The 18,306-nt window shown below is 44.3% G+C and overlaps 1 protein-coding gene across 5 annotated transcripts in view; it reads left to right on the plus strand.

The window, feature by feature from the left end:
- The window catches only part of JAK1 (Janus kinase 1), a 647,675-nt gene that overhangs the window by 586,856 nt on the left and 42,513 nt on the right, over positions 1–18,306 (plus strand). For all 5 annotated transcript variants that reach the window (XM_085602371.1, XM_085602373.1, XM_085602374.1 and 2 more), the window contains one exon: positions 17,241–17,351. In XM_085602371.1, the coding sequence (XP_085458497.1) occupies positions 17,241–17,351 (111 nt within the window). The remainder of the gene's footprint in view (positions 1–17,240; positions 17,352–18,306) is intronic.

Below are 18,306 nucleotides of genomic sequence, written 5' to 3' on the forward strand. Positions count from 1 at the left end.
TTCTGTCGGTTCTTTCTCTGTTGCTCACATGAGGTAGGACGTCCCGCTGCGCTGCCATGCTAAACCTAAACATGTAAGTTTCTTGGTGAGAGAACCATTTTGCCACTCTTTCCATTGCTCAGAACACTTCGAAAATTCCTCTGGCTTTTTCTTTGCTTGCACTGTATTACATATTGCGGGTTACCAAATCTTTCATCATCACAACTAGGAATTGAATATCAAAGTAGTCATAGATTATGCCCATCTAAGAGGAAGTGACATGATTTATCTAAATAGCTACTAAGAAAAGTTCTGTTACAACTTCTCCACATCTTCAGACATATTGGGGATTGCCTCGGTAGCATTTTTCGCTGTTAGATATTGCATACGTGATACGAGAATGCTCCAAAACGCATCTCCAAATTGCTCCTTTGACAAGGATGCTAACAGGTCTGTCCCCATTGTAACCCATCTCATTGTCCGGGAGTCTGCCAGGTGCCCATCTCCACCTCTGTGATAGCTGTTAACACTCAGTCTGATTTGGTAGAATAGTTACACCCCAATAACCTAGTTCCAACGTTCACCCATTCCAGTGTATCAAAAGGTATTCCCAAGCCAGCAGATTAAAGACACTTCAATGTTCTAGGATGGCACAGCAGATTCAGTATCCAAATCCTACACCTTGTTCATAAAATGGAAGAGTCTTTTGAAATCGCTAGTTGTACCTCTCCCAGTTGCAAACCCATCTGTGTTCCCATGTGGAAAAGGTGTGGGCACTGTTTAAATGTGTGATCTTCAAACTTTATGCCCAGCCCCCCAACCCCACCAAAAAAGTAATAATTCCCCCTCAAACACCATCCATACCCACCATCCTCTCCCTCAATCCATGCAGACTGCAGCTGTCAGTACATTAACATAGTGGCACAATCCCAAAAATGGCACAGTGTATGTGTAAGAATTGGAAATCAGACTGATAAGTCTGTGGAACAGCTACAAAAGTATTAGAAAGTGATTTCGAAGCATAATGGTTTAGCCTCCTTGACCACTTTCCCTGCTGAGTTTCCATTGATTTTCTGCAACAAGCCTTCCAGAGCGAGCCAAATGCAGAACAAGAGCCACTTTCTTTTAAAAATAACTCAAAATGACAACAATTGGAAAAAAAATGCATCATTGAAATCCGCGGTACATTTTAGTGTTGTGGGACTCGAATGCCATTTGGGATTTGGGGCATGGACTCATGCCCCTCTTCAGATGACTTCACGTCCCCCTGGCAGGCCCCACAGTTTGAAGACATCTGGTATAGATTCTAATAACGACAATATTACTGAGGACATTCGCATTTATGTTGCACGTTGTGAATTTCCTGTTCAAGTTAAACCATGAAAGGTCCTATTTGGACTAGTTTTCAAAGTTCTTACAGCTTCTGCAAGGACAGCTGATGCCATGTCTTTGCTTTTCATGAGTCAGTACATTGTAAGTTGTGGTGCAATTGTTCCCTCTATGAAAAATAGATTGACAGGCGGTTCTCCAGTTTCTGGCTTGTTCCCTTTTCATTTTGACTCCATGATGGGTAGTGTTTCACCCGATGAGATTTCCTTCTCGAACGCATTCCTCTCACAACTCTAGGGAGCTTCAAGTTCTTCACAACTCCCTAGTCTTTACCTTCGAAGACTGGTGGGTTTATATATAGTGTGCTCACTAGTATTTCATAAACATTTGACTTACTGCATGTCCAATCATTTGCAATTCAATAGGTCTCACATTTACGCGAGTTTGAGCTATTGGCATTGTAAATGACCATGTCTTTTATTTATGTTTTGGCTTTTAAAACAAATAAAAGGCTTGTCATTTGCAATGCTAATAGCTTAAACTCTCGCAAATGCGAGACCTATTGCATTGCAAATGCTTATTTAATTTTTTATTTGTTTTTTTTGTATCTCCCTCTTACTGCTTTGAGTAGCTCGTAAGATTGTGGACGGGTTGTTTTGCCACAGTCTTTCTACGCTCTTAGTTCTCTTCTTTCTGAGTTTAAATCTGTATTGAACCATGATCTGGAAGGAATGTTCCTGGCTCTTTTTAGTTTCTGGGGGCTATTTGGTCCATAATGGAGGTCATAGTGGTGTTGTAATGCGAAGTGAGTTCTGTTGCTGAGAGTTCACCTGCGTGACTGGGGAGGAGGGAGCTTACCCTCTCCTCCAGGTCTGCAAGTGGAATCTGACTTAGATTTCTCACCCACCACGGAGGGTCCTGAGTGCATGGTTGGCCTTGGATCCTTTGGTTCAAGTGGAACAGAATGATATGGTGATCCGACCAGTCCACAGGCAAGGTGTGGTGAATGGAGACTGTATCTGCATGAGCGATAATGGCATTGAGGATAGAGCTTTTGTTGTGGGTTTTCTCTGTGCAGTGTTGGGTGAGCTTGAGGTTGCTTAGAAGATCGCTTAGGGTTTTGATTAGCGCGGTGTTTTCATCGTTCCAGTTTAAATTGAGGTCGCCTAGAATGATGTTTGAGTCCTGGAGTGAGCATTGAGTTAATAGGTCGGAGAGATGTTCTCCGAAAGAGGAGGTGTTTCTTGGCGGATGGTAGAGGAGATGACAAAGTAGTGATTTGTTGTCACTCATCTTGATGGTTGTAGTAAGACATTCGAAAGAGTTATATTTGAGGGTGTCTGTTTCCGATTGCTATGCCTCCTCCTCTCTGTTTTTTTTCTGTCTCCCGGGGAAGAGAACTCGTTTAGCCAAGTTTCGGTGATGAACGTGATGTCTAGGTCATGTGTAAGGATGGTCTCTGCCAGTTCTGTTGCATGTTTGGAGGCTGACCTGCAGTTAATGAGCATGCAGTTGGTGTTAGATCTCTCATTTTTGAGATTTTTTATTAAAGTGGCCCTGGGGATATTAGTGAGGAGGGCTGGGGGCCTTGAGGGTCTGGTGGGGGGCAGTCTCTTCCCATACCAGTGATCACCTGAATCTTGGAGCTAGAGGCGACAGTAGTGGACGTGTCATATGAGGAGGCAAAATCCATTGATTCCTTTATGGACATGGTGGCTCTTGTTCGTTTGGGTCTCTGAGCCTGGTTTGGGAGGGTTGTTGTATTCCAGCTGAGCCGTTGGGTCTCGTGAGGCCTTGAGTGATTAGTGTCGGCGGAGGGGGGTGTCGGATGTGGGTGTTGGTCGGGCTTTCTGAGTGTGGTGAGGTTCCGTAATATTTCGGAGAGGCCCAGAAATATCGTTTCTAGCTGGCTTTCCATCAGGGCCAGTCGCTGGTTCGTCTTTATGGAAGGAAGGGAGGGGGCGTCACAGGAGGGTGTTGCGGCTCTTTTATTTCTGGGTCTCTGGGACTGAGTCGTGGTGGGGGTCATGGTTGAGCTAGGCTGTTGGATCTTGGGTGGCTTTGCGTGAGTGGTGTCAATAAATGAGGGTGTCAGGCTGGGCTCTCCGAGTCGGCTTTTGGTGTTGGAGTTGCCCCAGTTATCACTATGGGAAGTCCTGGATATTGGGGGTGGGCGGTCTCGCCGTGGTTCCTTCTGCCATCTCTTGTGTGTCGGTGGAGGGAGGGAGATAGGCGTCATGAGTTGCGACTTGTGGTCGCAGGTTGTTTGTTGGGAGTGGGGGATTAAGGAAGGGAGGGGTAGACAGAGTGGAGGATGGTGTTCCGAGGGAAGAGGTTGGCTTGCATGGCAGAGGTCTTGTGGGGGTGGTGGGTTAAGGAAGGGGGGGTGTTGGTTGGTAGGGAGTTGAAGAGCCTTGTCTGTGTCGGGGCTCTGATTAAATTTGGAGGGTAGTAGAGAGTTGAGCACTCTCGGGGATGGGTAGACAAAGTGTTGGATGGTGTCTGGAGGGGGGAGGTTGTCTTGCATGGCAGAGGTCTTGTGAATTTCATGTGCAATCACATGGAGGGGCGGTCTATCAGGGGATAAGAAGATGGACGGGCGGGGGCTATGTGAATGCGGTGGGGAGTTGCGGAGCGAGGGAAGAGGGAGTCAAAAGCTTCTAGGTTGTCGTTATTGACTTGGATCAAGACTGTGCCGTTGGTGTAGATGGTTACAGAGGTGTTGCCGCTGTGTTTGGGGCGGTTAGCAAGTGTGATCGTAAGTTTGCAGCTGTGGGTGGTGTTGGTTGTTTTGGATATGTGCAGATGTGTCTTGAGGATGTTGTTCTAATTAGCAGATCTCATGGTGTGGAAAATGAGGTCCATTTTTATCTGGCCTTTGGAAGAGCAGTGGTATATGTCTGCGATTAGGGTTTCTGGGTGTTGTCTGATCAGTCTCTGTTTAAGGTTTCTTTTTGTTTTTGGGGTGAGGTTGGGGTGGAAATGATGGAGGAGTTTAGGCCGTGTGGTTTCATTCCTTTTGGTGTGGGGGGGGCGCGGGATGAGGTGGGGGGTGCCATAATGTCTTCACTCAATTGGTCTGAGGGGATGCGCTTCTAAGGGGTTAGTGGTGGGATTAAGCATAGAGGTCTACCCACCGTGCTAGCTCTAGAACTAGAGATAAATGATCTTACCACAGGGACAAAACCCAGGTTAAATACCTTGCGGACTATATGGAGCTTTTAGTAAATTCTGCATCTGACCTCTGTGGTTGACTAGGGTGTTTCTTTTAGTCCGCGTGCAGGAGAGATCAAGTATGAAGAATAGACCTGGAGCTTTTAAAGAACTGTGGCCAAAGCGCTGCCAGGAATAGACACGCCCCTTTCCAGTTTGAGGTAATCCATGAGTGGTGACCTTATTCGAAGATTAGCCACCACTTGGGGAGCATACTGCTTTATAGTCTATGCAAAGCATGTGTATTTACAGCACACATGCCTCGTACGGATAGGGTTACCAACCCAGTAAGCATCTGTTCTTGGCATGGAGAGCTGTAGATTCACAAGCGCACACCCGCCTCCCCGGGTACCCATAGTTGTTGCAGTTCTTTATTATACATTAATACTCATGGACATCTATATACTACACTTTCTTACTCCATTCTCACCCTCTTGTGGGTAAACAATCTAACAATGGAGTTGGTGACCATGCGCACTATTACCGAAAGGAGGAGTCGCCTTACCTCGTGACTGGAAAGACTTCTTCGAAGACAAAAACAACTTGCAAACACCAGGACCCAATACTAAATGGCATGAGTATGCAAAGCATGTGAATGTACAGCTCAACATGCCAAGAACAGATGCTTAATGGGTAAGTACCATTATCCATACTGTATTTGGTTGTTTTTCACGCTGTTAAGAGGTGAACCGTATTTGACTGTGGCTGGAAACAATGGGGTAGTTTGAACTGTTATTTAGTGATGAGTAATATCTGATGTGTCTGGCTAGGTCTTGTTTGGGAGCTGTTTGGAGCATTACATGAATGGATGAGTATGTCGAGAAACATTCCAGTTTGTTCTGTTCTTCTGGGCTATATGGTTGTCATTTTGCTCAGCTTCATGTGGTAATGTTCCAAGGAATCTTTTCATAGTATGTTGCTTTGATACCATTGCATCTTTATGCGGGTGTGGTGTGTTTAAGTTAACTTCGCCCGGGTGGTTAATATCTATATTGTTTAGAGGATTCAATTGTTAGTATATGTTTAAGGACTGTACGGTTGAGACATGGTTTGCTAACTGGTGTAGGGTGTGGTGTAAGTTTGACTCAATCTAAACATGCCATTCAGGGGGCATAGTACACAACTTTCCCAAGGGTGCAATGGGCATGTGCACCCATTTTCTGTGCCCCCAGGGCAGTGTAGTATTACAGGAGATGCTGTATGGACATAGGCAAAGAGATCGTTAGGAGGCGCAGTGACTGCACACCAAAAACTTGATGCACAGTCAGTGTGCCTTCAAGGGTACCATTTGGAAGGGAATAAAGAAGATCCATGGACGTCCCCCCTCTCCCAAACATCCCTGTGCAGACAGGTGCAGTCAGTCACCTGCAAGTGGGGCTGAGGAGGTATATGTCCTCCTTTGCAGTGCAGGTTGGGTGCCTCCTGCCCTGTGAAAGACAGATTGGATATTTCAACCAGAGGCTCAGCCTTTCACTATTGTGCAACCCCGAGAGTACTTTCAAGTTTGCGGCTGATCTGAGAGCAGTGTATTATATGTAATAGAGTGCACTGTCCCTGTTTGCATCCAGCGCACCTTGTCAAGGCACAGATAGGGGCAGTGCGCCCAAGGTGGCCAATGCTTAGCTAGCTCGAATGCTTGGAGCTAAGTTGTGCACATAATGCCTATAGTTTTGTCCACTGTGTACTGTTGTTGCAGGGATACAATCATGTGTAGCTCGATCTCAGTGTGTTGTTGCGGTGGCAAACACTAGCACTCACTTTTATACTTGCTTTTAAGTACCACAAATTTAACTCTCATTATCCGTTCATGGGGTGTTTCTAATTACACATGCGGGGATAACAGGGGAGCCCAATATTCTACAAAACCTCATGCTTAGAAGAGCATGTGGTTTTGTTATGGTCCTCATAACCAAAAAGTGCCAATGCACTATAGGCAGATTTATTTTTACGCAGTCAGCGCTAAAGCCAGAAAAATATCCTGCGCGTGCTCCTCCCGTTTTTTCGTACGTCTTGTATCAAGCACTAATGAGAAGGGGAAAGTTTTTTTCAAAGTATACTTGCAATGTTTTGTTGTGTACCCGATTCCTGCATAAAGAAAGATATTTTCTCATCAGTGATTATGGGAGGTGAGGATGCATTCTAGCCCGTGACAACGTGTTTTTATTAAACACCATCACTGGTGCCCGTTTTTAGGTCGAGGCTGGGCAGCGCATGCGCTGCTCTGTGAGCCAAGCTGTATTACAGTATTTTCCTTTTTCCTGGGTATAAATGAGGTTGCTTGTATCTATCAGTCTCATTCCAAAAGCCCTGGTTCAGAGCTGGGCCAGTTCCTTTGCTCCTGTTTCATCCTGTACAAAGCCTTCCCAGACAGATCTATTAGCTTGAACTCCTCCATACTGAAGCAAGATATTTCAAGATGGGGTTGTGACCTGGCTTATTTTTCATAATTGAGGTCTCTTTCCTTCCTATTCTCACATACACCTTTGTTAAACAAACACTAGAAGGTGCTTCAGACTTTGATAGTGCATGTATTTCAGACAATCAGTCATGCGTTGGTTGATTTTATGACTTTTACATGTTCTTTTCTGACAACAGCCAAAGCAAAATGCGGAATAGCATTGGCAAAGCAAAAGGGTCAGGGAACACTACATGGAGGCAAAACCTGTTGGCTTTGCCAATACTTGTTTAAATCCTGAAACAGAGCCTATAATTAACCAATAGAGACATGGTTCTAAGAAAGAATCTTCAGGAGAAAATGCTGTAGTCTGACATAGTAAGACTAGAGGATATCGGAGCACGTTCACCTTTTGATTAATAGAAGGCAACCGAGCACTGGCCAGTTGACAATGAGGATCTGGAATGTAGCAGGTCTGAACACCAAAATGTTGGATGGAGACTACTTCAATTATACTTTGTCTTATAAAGCAATTAGCTTCCAGGAAAGATGATCTTTGACTCCTTTATATAGCCATAAGAAACTGGAATGAATGAGCATGCAGTTTGCATCCAGAAAACATGGTCTTTAGCTCCTTTATGTAATCATGGATATGATACAAGTTTTGTCTCTGCAGCAAAGGGTCCTTTGGGTACGCATGAAAGGCGGTAACTTTTTATTTTATTTTTTAAGTGTGTAATCTTCCAGTTCCTAATATGTGGAAGTCCTGAGGTAGATCAACAAGACAACCGTTAACTGCCCATAGTAATTTAATTGTTCAATTAGTACACTCATTAAGGTCTTTATATCATACTCCACAATAATCAAGTACATCACCCTGAAGAGAGGAATATTATGTTCGAGGCATATGAGCTTCAGATCACACACTGTGCATAGATCGCAATCTGGTGTTGGGCCCGGATGTTTGCACTTTGTTATTGTCTTGGAAGAAGTCTTTGGAAGTCACGAGATAGGTGACTCCTCCTTTGGACAATAGTGCGCATGGGCATTGACTCCATCGTCCGATTTGTTTTTTTTCCGCCATCGGCCTCAGTGGTGTTCGTCGCGCTCCAGTTCGGTGTCGTTACTGATCTACTTTTTGACGTGAAATCCATCACCCATTCTTCGGTATTGTCTCGATCGCGTTCCCATTCGACGTGCATCTCTTCAAACTTGAAATCTTTGATTCCGGTCGTCGACGCAGGCCTTCGGGCTCACCAGCGCCATTAGGCCTTTGGCTCATGAAAAGGACTCCTTTTAAAAAGTGTCCTAAATGTGGATCCAAGTTTCCACACGCTGATCTCCACGAGGTGTGTAACCTCTGCCTTTTGCCGGAGCACAAGGCCAAAGACTGTCCAACTTGTGCCTCTTTCCGCTCCAAGAAGACAGTTCGGGATCGTTGAGCTCGAAGAACCATGGCTCAATCATCGACATCGATTCCGGATGACATCTTCCACGAAGGCATCAACGTAACAGAGCAGGAGCGGATCAGTTCGTCCGAAGCAGATGACTTCGACGTCGAAGATATCTCTCCGGGGCAGCGGGACGCAAGTACTGACGTCGACCCCTCCCCACCACCCATTCCCAAAAAGGCTTCGTTCACACCTTCACCTTTGGGCCTAGGTGCACACCGGGACAAACCTTCTCACGCCCCGCCCTCGGGCTCGGCAAAGAAGTAGACACACTAGCCTTCAGGCAACTCTGGATCGAGCCTGCCTGCCATCGGTGCCGAAACTCCATCCCCGGCACCAAAGAAGAAACCACTGCCTTCCTCCGCTTCAACGCCTGCTTCCGCATCGTCGCCTTCGGCACCAAAATCAACCAGTGCGGATGTTCCGGCTCTGAAAAAATCGTCGGAACCAAGCAAACACCCGGTTCCGAAGACCTCGGGCGCTGTGCCTTCGGAGTCCAAAAAACCCTCGAAACCGAGCAAACAACCAGTTCCTAAAAACACTGGCGCCAAACCTACAGATCCGAAAAAACCATCGGAACCGAACAAACAACCAGTGCCGAAGACCCTATCGAAACCCAGGAAAACTCCCGATTCGAGACCCAAGGAGCACAAAACGACTCCAAAACCTCCACACGAACAATCTGACCCGAAAAAATCGGCACGAAACACACTCCAGAGGAGGAGCTTTTTCGACCGGATCCAACACAAAAAAACTCTTCAAAAAGACCCCAAGACAGGTCAACTTGTACTTAGTCCTTCCAAAAAAAGAAAAATGGACAAACCTGTACCAGCTCCACTCCCTTTAAAGAAAATAGACATTGCAACCTCTCCTTTAAGGATTCCTTCCCCACCGCCTCCTCTACACCACTCCCCTATCCCATACTCACCTTCTCCTCCACCTCAGGATGATGATGACACCTCTGAAGACGAAGGGGATGATCAACCTTTAGGTGAACCTAGTCCTCCTGGTACCCCAAAAGACCCATGGGAGAATTATGACACACCAGATGTCCCAGACACACCACAGGATGACATCTACCACTCTAGACCATCCCCTCCAGCGGACACTATAGGATTTACTCATACACAGATCAGCAGAATACCATGGTGTGAACTTATACACAGACCCTATGGAGGAGGATTTCCTCATGGACACTCTTGCACCATCTCAAAGGTCCACTTCAATTCTCCCAATGTTAAAAGGGGTAATCAAACACACTCCTGAAGTGTTTAAGGATCCTGTAAGGGTCAGAGTCATTAACCCCAGGGTAGAAAAGAAGTACAAGTCTGCCCCAGCTGATCCTGTTTATATACAAGGGCAGGTACCCTTGGATTCCTTAGTGGTCTCCAATGCCAGGAAAAGGGCTAACTCCCATACCACAGGAGATGCTCCACCTCCTGATAAGGAGTCAAAACTGCTGGACGCATCTGGTAAAAGAACGGCGTCCCAAGCAGCCAACATATGGAGGATTGCCAACACACAGGCTTTGCTCGCTAGATATGGTAGGGCTCACTATGACGAGCTAGAGACCCTACTACAACACCTTCCAGACAAATATAAAACACGAGCCAATGATCTCATCCAGGAAGGCAAGCTCATAACAAATGCCTCCATTAGTTGCGTTCTGGACGTTGCAAACACAGCATCCCGGGCTATTAACACCTGTTTTACGCAGACATGCCTGGCTACGCATTTCAGGCTTCAAACCCGAGGGTCAAAGTACCATATTAAATCAACCGTTTGACCAGGAACACTTATTTGGGCCCACTGTAGATTCATCTCTAGAGAAGATGAAGAAGGATACTGACACTGCCAAATCAATGGGAGCTTTGCAATAGCAAGCTCACAGAAGTTCCTTTTGTTGCTCCTCTTATAGGGGCGCCTCTAGAGGTTTTACCACTGATAACCCCTCCACTTCCTACAAGAGTCCCACCCAGACCTCATCTAACAGAGGCTATTACAGAGTAGGCTATAGGGGCAATAACAACAAGGGTAGAGGCAAAACTACCAATACTCGCACCACCTCCACCCCTAAACAATGACTTCCCTCCACTCCCCCCGGACCACTCTACTCTGGTCGGGGGAAGATTGCTACAGTTCCTACCTGTCTGGAACAACATTACCACGTACAGGTGGGTGAGACCAATCATCCAATCAGGTTATTGCCTGGCGCTCACTTCGACTCCCCCAAACATACCACCCAAACAGCATCCAATGTAACCACAGCACTTAACGCTTCTAAAACAAGAGGTCCTTTCCCTCCTGGAAAAACATACATTCGAACCAGTTCCCCTTCATCACCAAAATACAGGGGTTTACTCCCTGTACTTTCTCATTCCAAAGAAGGATGGAACCCTGAGACCCATCTTGGACCTCAGACCATTAAACCTCTACATACAATCAGACCATTTACATATGATCACTCTTCAACAGGTCCTCCCTCTACTCAAACAAGGAGACTTCCTTGCCACCTTAGATCTCAAGGACGCCTATTTCCACATTCCCATTCACCCTGCTCACAGGAAATATCTTTGGTTTGTGATGGACGGTCAGCATTACCAGTTCAACGTTCGCCCATTCGGAGTTACCACAGCACCCAGAGTCTTCACAAAAAGTCTGGCGGTGGTAGCAGCCCACTTAAAAAGACAACAAATTCACGTCTTCCCATATCTGGACGACTGGCTCATAAAAGCCAAGTCATATACCCAGTGTGTAAATCCCACACACGCCACAATCCAGCTACTTCACGATTTGGGGTTTACCATAAACCTCACAAAGTCTCACCTCCAGCCGTCCCACATGCAACAATATCTAGGTGCTACAATAAACACCTCAAAAAGCCTTGCATATCCCAGTCCCGCCAGTATAGCAAGCATGCAAGTCCTTATAACAAAGTTCCAACCGCAACACTCACTTCCAGCTCGAGTGTTCATGCAACTCATAGGGATGATGGCCTCTTGCATATTCATAGTACCTCATGCAAAACTCCAGATGCGCCCCTTACAGGAATGCTTAGCACGTCAGTGGAACCAAGCTCAAGGTCATATAACAGATCTGGTGTTGGTGGACGGCCGCACGCATCGCTCTCTGCAGTGGTGGAACACCCAAAACCTTTCCAAAGGGCGACCGTTCCTGGAGCCAGTTCCACAGATCGTGCTAACAGACGCATCGCTCACCGGCTAGGGAACTCATTTACTTCATCACACCATACAGGGCACATGGACACCTCCACAAAGGCTACTCCACGTCAACCATTTGGAGTTACTAGCAATCTTTCTGGCGTTAAAATCATTCCAGAAACAGATATCAGGCAAAGCTGTCTTAAGCCGCACGGACAATATGACGGCAATGCACTATTTACAAAAACACTCTGTGCAGCTCTCTCAACTAGCACAGAGCATATGGAGATGGGCTATTCCTCAAAATATATTCCATTTAGCCCAACATCTCCCAGGAATTCAAAATCACATGGCAGACCTGTTATGTTGGCAGACACAACAGATTCACGAGTGGGAACTTCATCCACAAGTTCTTCAACCGTTTTTCCAAATGTGGGGGCAGCCAGAGATGGATCTCTTCGCCACACATCACAACACAAAATGCCCAACCTTCGCCACCAGATATCCACAACCAAAGGCAATGTGATCTGGATGAATTGCTCAGGCAGATTTGCGTACGCTTTTCCACCTCTCCCACTCATTCCATTAGTGGTGCGTAAGCTGCAACAACAGTCATTAACACTGATCCTGGTTGCTCCAACATGGGCCAGACAACCGTGGTACACAACATTGTTGGAACTATCAGTAGACCTGCACCAAAAACTACACCTCTCACCACAGCTCTTAACACAGAACCATGGAGAGATCAGACACCCAGATCCAGCACAGCTCAACCTGGCGATCTGGCTCCTGAAGGCCTAGAGTTTGGTTATCTCAATCTTCCACCTGATTGTATGAACGTTATCAAAGAAGCTAGGCGCCCCACCACTAAAGCCTGCTATGCAGCCAGGTGGAAAAGATTTTTGTCATATACTGTAGCAATAACAACATCAATCCTCTAGATGCCTCCACTCAGCCCATCATAGGTTACCTGCTGCATCTTCAAAGATGTAATCTAGTGTACACATCAATTCGATTACATCTCGCTGCCATAGCAGCTTACCTACAAAATAGATAACATCCGTCATTGTTCAAGGTGCCTGCCATTAAAGCATTTATGGGAGGCCTCAAGAGAATAATTCCTCCGTGAGTACCACCCTCCCCAGTGTGGAATCTAAACCTCGTTCTCACAAGATTAATGGGCCCTCCATTCGAACCTCTGCATAAATGCGAGCTACAATTCCTTACGTGGAAAGTCGCTTTCCTTGTGGCCATTACATCTCTTAGAAGAGTCAGTGAGCTACAGGCACTAACAATTCAAGAAACATTTTTACAACTCCATCATAACAAGGTGGTTCTCAGGACAAATCCCCAATTCCTTCATAAAGTTATCTCTTCCTTCCATCTTCACCAATCTGTTGAGTTGCCAGTGTTCTTCTTGCAACCACAAACAGTAGCAGAAAGAGCTCTTCATACTCTAGACGTAAAAAGAGCTCTCCTTTACTATATTGACAGATCACAACCTTTTCGTACAACAAAGCAACTTTTTGTATCCTTCTCACCACCACATAAGGGCAATTCCATATCAAAGTCTGGGATTGCAAGGTGGATTGTCAAATGCATACAAATTTGCTATCACAAAGCAAAACGTCCATGGTCTATTCCCCCCAAAGCCCAATCTACACAAGAAATAGGGGCTTCATTGGCATTTTTAGGGAACATTCCCTTAGATGACATCTGCAAAGCAGCTACATGGTCTACACCACACACGTTCGCAAAACACGATTGTGTAGATGTGCAGGCAAAACAACAAGCTAGTGTGGGCCAAGCTGTACTCAAAACTCTATTTCAAACTACTGCAACAGATACTGGTGGTCGCCACTAAGGAGAAGTACTGCTATGCAATCTATGCACAGTGTGTGATCTGCAGCTCATATGCCTCGAACGGAAAATGCTACTCACCAGTATGCATCTGTTCTTGGCATGTAGAGCTGCAGAACCACACACGCCCACCCACCTCCCCGGCTACCTTTATCTGTTCCAGTATTATCTTAAATAGATACAACATACATGGACATCTATTTCTGTTAATCACAAAACTCCATTTCCCTTCTTGGCAAAAAAACAATTTGACGATGATGTCGATGCCCATGCAAACTATTGTCCAAAGGAGGATTCACCTATCTCGTGAGTTCAAAGACTACTTCCAAGACAATATCAAAGAGCAAACATCCGGGCCCAACACCAGATGGCGATCTATGCACAGTGTATGGATCTGCAGCTGTACATGCCAAGAACAGATGCATAATGGTAAGTAGCATTTTCCTTCTGGCACTTACAGCCTTCCAGGCAACATAGATATATATCCAAATGAAGCTTTAATACAAATTAGTCAGTCAGTCATAATTGTTTATTGAGACCAAAGGTCTTTACAATTTACAAAAACCCACTATTCATAGAAATACATATTTTTCAATAAATATCACAATAACATAATAACATCATTCAACTCAGACAAAATCTAAAACATCAGCTCCCAAATTATGCTCTTCCATAGGCTTTAAGAGTTTAACTATAGTCTTTCCCTTTGAAATTTCCCTGACCCCAATTAAAATCCTTCCAAATGCACAAGTCCCATCTAAATATTTCATTTCTGTCGCAAGTTCAACTGCTTATTTATGCTCTCAGATCCCATCTTTAAAACAAATTGGTTATCAACTATTTTTACCTGCTGCTAAAAACCTTAAACAATCTAATACAACATGTAAACATTTTCCATTGTTATTTAGGGCTATGGTCCTCACTGCCATAGTTTCAAAACCTGGGTTTAAGCCAGATCTAAACTTCAATAAAGCATGTCTTAGCGAGGGGTTTGACAATTCATTGACTTGCAGAAACCCATCATCTCTTTCCCAGGCCTTTCTCATGAACTGTACTGAAACCTTGCTGGTAAGCTCCAGCATGTTTAGACAAAGTATGTAGCTCAATTTTAGAGAGACTAATTTCAAGGGTACCAATATTTATGTTTAAAGTTAATTGTCTACCTATTTTCTAGCCTCTTTTTGCCCAACTCAATTCACGGTGTCTAATTTCATTTTTTCAAAGGGTAAATATTTTTAATTCTCTGTCCTTCGTCCTCCCTGACTAGAATCTTACTACCCCAGCATATGCTAAGTAGCTCCAGCCTGAGAGATGGGTTTCCACTCTTATGGCCTGTACCATTGCTGACGGGGGTAGGGATAACAATTTATTTAGACACCTACCTTCCTCAATATTCCAGTCTAATTTTCCATTTAAACACAGCAGTTCTGCTGTATAGTGGAGTTTGGGGCAGATCATAGCAAGGTAGGCTGAAAGGTTGGTCCGTAGAGAGGGACCTTAATGGTCTCTATTGAACTTTCTTAATCCACAGTGGGATGACCATGCAGTTGCTTTTAGGGATTCTATATCATCCTTCCAATTCAAATTCTCATTAAACCTCATACCTAAATATTTATACTTTTTCTATTTTATTTCCCCCCATGAAGCTTCTTCCTTCTGCAATAATCATGAAACGCATTCAATTTCCTTTGCAGACCTACTTCTGTCATGTCGATTATTACCAAATCATCAGAATATGAAAGCTATTCATCTTTCTTTGGACATAAACTCTTAGCACCTTTTAGGGTAGCTGGTAAGTCCGCTAGAAATATGGGAAATAGCAATTGAGCCAATAAGCAACCTTGTTGGAGGCCATTTCTAATATTTATCTTTCAAGTTGGGGTCCCTTTTGAATCCACTATCACCTAAACATAATTCTGGCTATATACCTCTTGTGGAATTAATTAAAGATTCCAAAATTAATTTGGGATTCCCAGATCAGGTTCACTGCACCATATCAAACGCCACACGGAAATCTACAAAACAACAAATCAATTTCCTCCTTTGGTCTATGGACTTCCTTGCCAGCGCCTACATACTAAAACAATGATCTAGGGTTGAATTGCCCTCCTTGCTCCAGATGTCATTTGCATTTTCCTTCAACTTGCTCTGATCCAACTTTGTTGTTCTGCTTCTGAAACCTTTTCTTGTACTGTCTTCAATTCATCCCAAGCATCTGTTACAGTCATCAGCATTGAAAACTGTCTTTATATTGCAGTTTGCACATTTAAAATGTCATTTCATGTCTAAATTTTATGTTAATCATTGCACATATGGCTGTTATTCTAAATAATTAGCATCTTAATTAGCTCCTTCACTGCCTTTGCATTTGTTGAATTTCTTGTTATAACTATTATAATGGCATAATTAACTTTGATAAAGCAGAGGGCATATCTCTATTATGCAAATATGTTTGTGCCCTTCTGTTTCTTTTCATAAAAGAAAAAGCTGCAATCATCTCTAGTGTTTTACTTGTATTTATAGGTTTTGGAAAGCGCAGTTTAGAAGAGAGCCCAGTCTCAGGGGACTTTTCAAAGCACATTCCATCCTTTCACCTGTCCTTTGGTGCAATATATGTGTTCATATTTAAGTCAAAGCCCGAGAGTCACCACTGGTAATGTTGAGTTTGGCCCAGTCCCACTCGCTCATCCAAACACACTTTTCAGGTTGCTTATGGCAAAAGGAACAAAACCTGATGCACTGATCACAAACCAGGGAATTCAGGGAGGGGTTGGTAGACTTAAGTTAAGATTATTTGAAAAACGGTGAGGATTGGAAGAGGGGGATGGACCAGTCCTTGAGGTTCTAATGTACATGGCTGCTTTCCACAGTCTGTCTCTGAGTAAAGAGGTCCACAGGAGGGGAGTGAGGCGGAAAACAGTCACATCCATCACTCTTTCTATTCTTTTAAAAGCTAGAGTGCTTTTGAAGTATGTGATGGGCTGAGGCTGAGACAGTTGTTGGCTAAGGGACAAAGAGGGCAAAGAGGGAGATGGAGCATAGGATGTATTGTCCTTGATGGTGATGGCTCTTGAAAGGCCAACAAGGCTGTGATGACTGAATGGCGGTCCATAGTGTTGAGTGCCCATGTAATGGCGGAAGCAGCGAAGAGTACACTGCTTGGAGTTCCAGTCTCAGGTGGGCAGCTGCGCAAGTGGGTTCGGGGAGGAAGACTGAATGGAGAATGATGGCAGTGGACTGAACTCTGCTAATCTCTGTGTAGTGCTGTGGAGAAAACAATCACAACTCGACACCAATAAGCTGACATTTGAACAATTTTGATTTTTATTCTTTGTAAGTATGGTCCAGTACCACATAAATCCCCTTGTATCTATCTACACACATGCACACCCTTAATGTATGCTGAGACTCTGCATCTTTTTTTTTTTTTACATAATTACCTCTGTTGACTTCTTGTTTTGACTTTTTCTTAACGCCTAGAAGCTGAGGTATTTAAATGCCATTTCAATACCCATTAATTTGGTGCTTACACACAGGTGTGGAATAAGCGTGGGTGCAAATAATTGTGAACATTGAAAGACCAACATGTTCTATACTATTTGCCTTTGTGGAACATTTAAAATGGATTGTGCTCAGATAAGGGAGAAGTTAATAATGTACAAGGACCGCAATTCGTCTACTTTTAATATGCTCATCAAAGAAAATCATTTTGAAATGTAATGGGCCAGCTTAGAAAAGAGGTTGGGTGTGGATCAAAGAATATGAGTCAACTTGTGTTACAGGTGTTCTTGAAGTGGATTACACTAAGGGTTTGTTTTCAAATAGTGGTCTGTTTAATTTTTTATCTAATAGATGTTTTTGAAAATGATTGGCCCTACACAAGGACAAATGACAGTGACCAGGCTTATAAAAGTTCTGGAAGATGGAAAGCGTCTACCACGCCCAGACAACTGCCCCGAAGAGGTATGCATGAATTAAGTTTGTATAGAAAAATCTTCTCTTGTGATTGCACCCTTACAAGAAATCATTTGCTTGATCAGTTGCTCCAATGTCTAGGCTGGGCCCATTTTTCCACATAAGTGCTGTGAAAAATAACTACAGTGGTCAGTCGAAATGCAGGAAAAATGTAATAAAGTGTAGATGTTTTCATCATAAAATGCATATTTTTTTGCAACTTAATCTTTATTGAAATACTTTTCAAACCACATTACAGTAATATGGAAGGTGAACACCAGGGTCCAGCTTGGTTATGAACATACGTTTTACTGATAAGTTGTTCTCTAATTTTAAATCTCAAGATATCATACATGGATAGTACCCCAGTAAGCAATGGTTTGCGGAATCCTATGGCAGTATGGCTGACCCAGTCCCTATCCCACTCAAAGTCCTAAACACATTCAGAGACAATTCCTGTGCCCATGATTTAAAAAACTGGATGGCAGGGTGAATGAAAACAGGTGAACATGAGAGAGTGAACTACTGGAGTAGGTGAAAGACCAAAGAGTGTGGTATAAGGCTCAGTAATGGTAATTCTGGTCTGACTTGGGGAACAAAGGATACATAAAAGGGAAAGAGCGGTGGGCGCAGTGTAAGCCTCTTATTTTGGCTACATCACAACATCTTCGTAAGATCGCTAGAACTCTCCCAAAAATATATCCACCATAGGTACTGAACCTCTTTGCAAACTTGTTCAAGTGTCCCTGTTCGCTGATCACCCTGTCAGACTTCTTGGAAGCCCCTCAGCCCGGCGGCAGAGGCAGGCGCCCCCTGTGGATTCACGTCCATAGTGTCCAGGGTTCTGTAAGCATCCATGTGGTTATCCTTATTATATTTGGCCTGCCAGGAGCCTCTGGGATCACGCCCCAGAGAACACCTGAGTCACATCGTTAACTGTTTCCATCACTGCCCCTCCAGTGCC

The sequence above is a fragment of the Triturus cristatus genome, chromosome 4_2 (assembly GCF_964204655.1).
Source record: "Triturus cristatus chromosome 4_2, aTriCri1.1, whole genome shotgun sequence".
Classification (NCBI taxonomy): domain Eukaryota; kingdom Metazoa; phylum Chordata; class Amphibia; order Caudata; family Salamandridae; genus Triturus; species Triturus cristatus.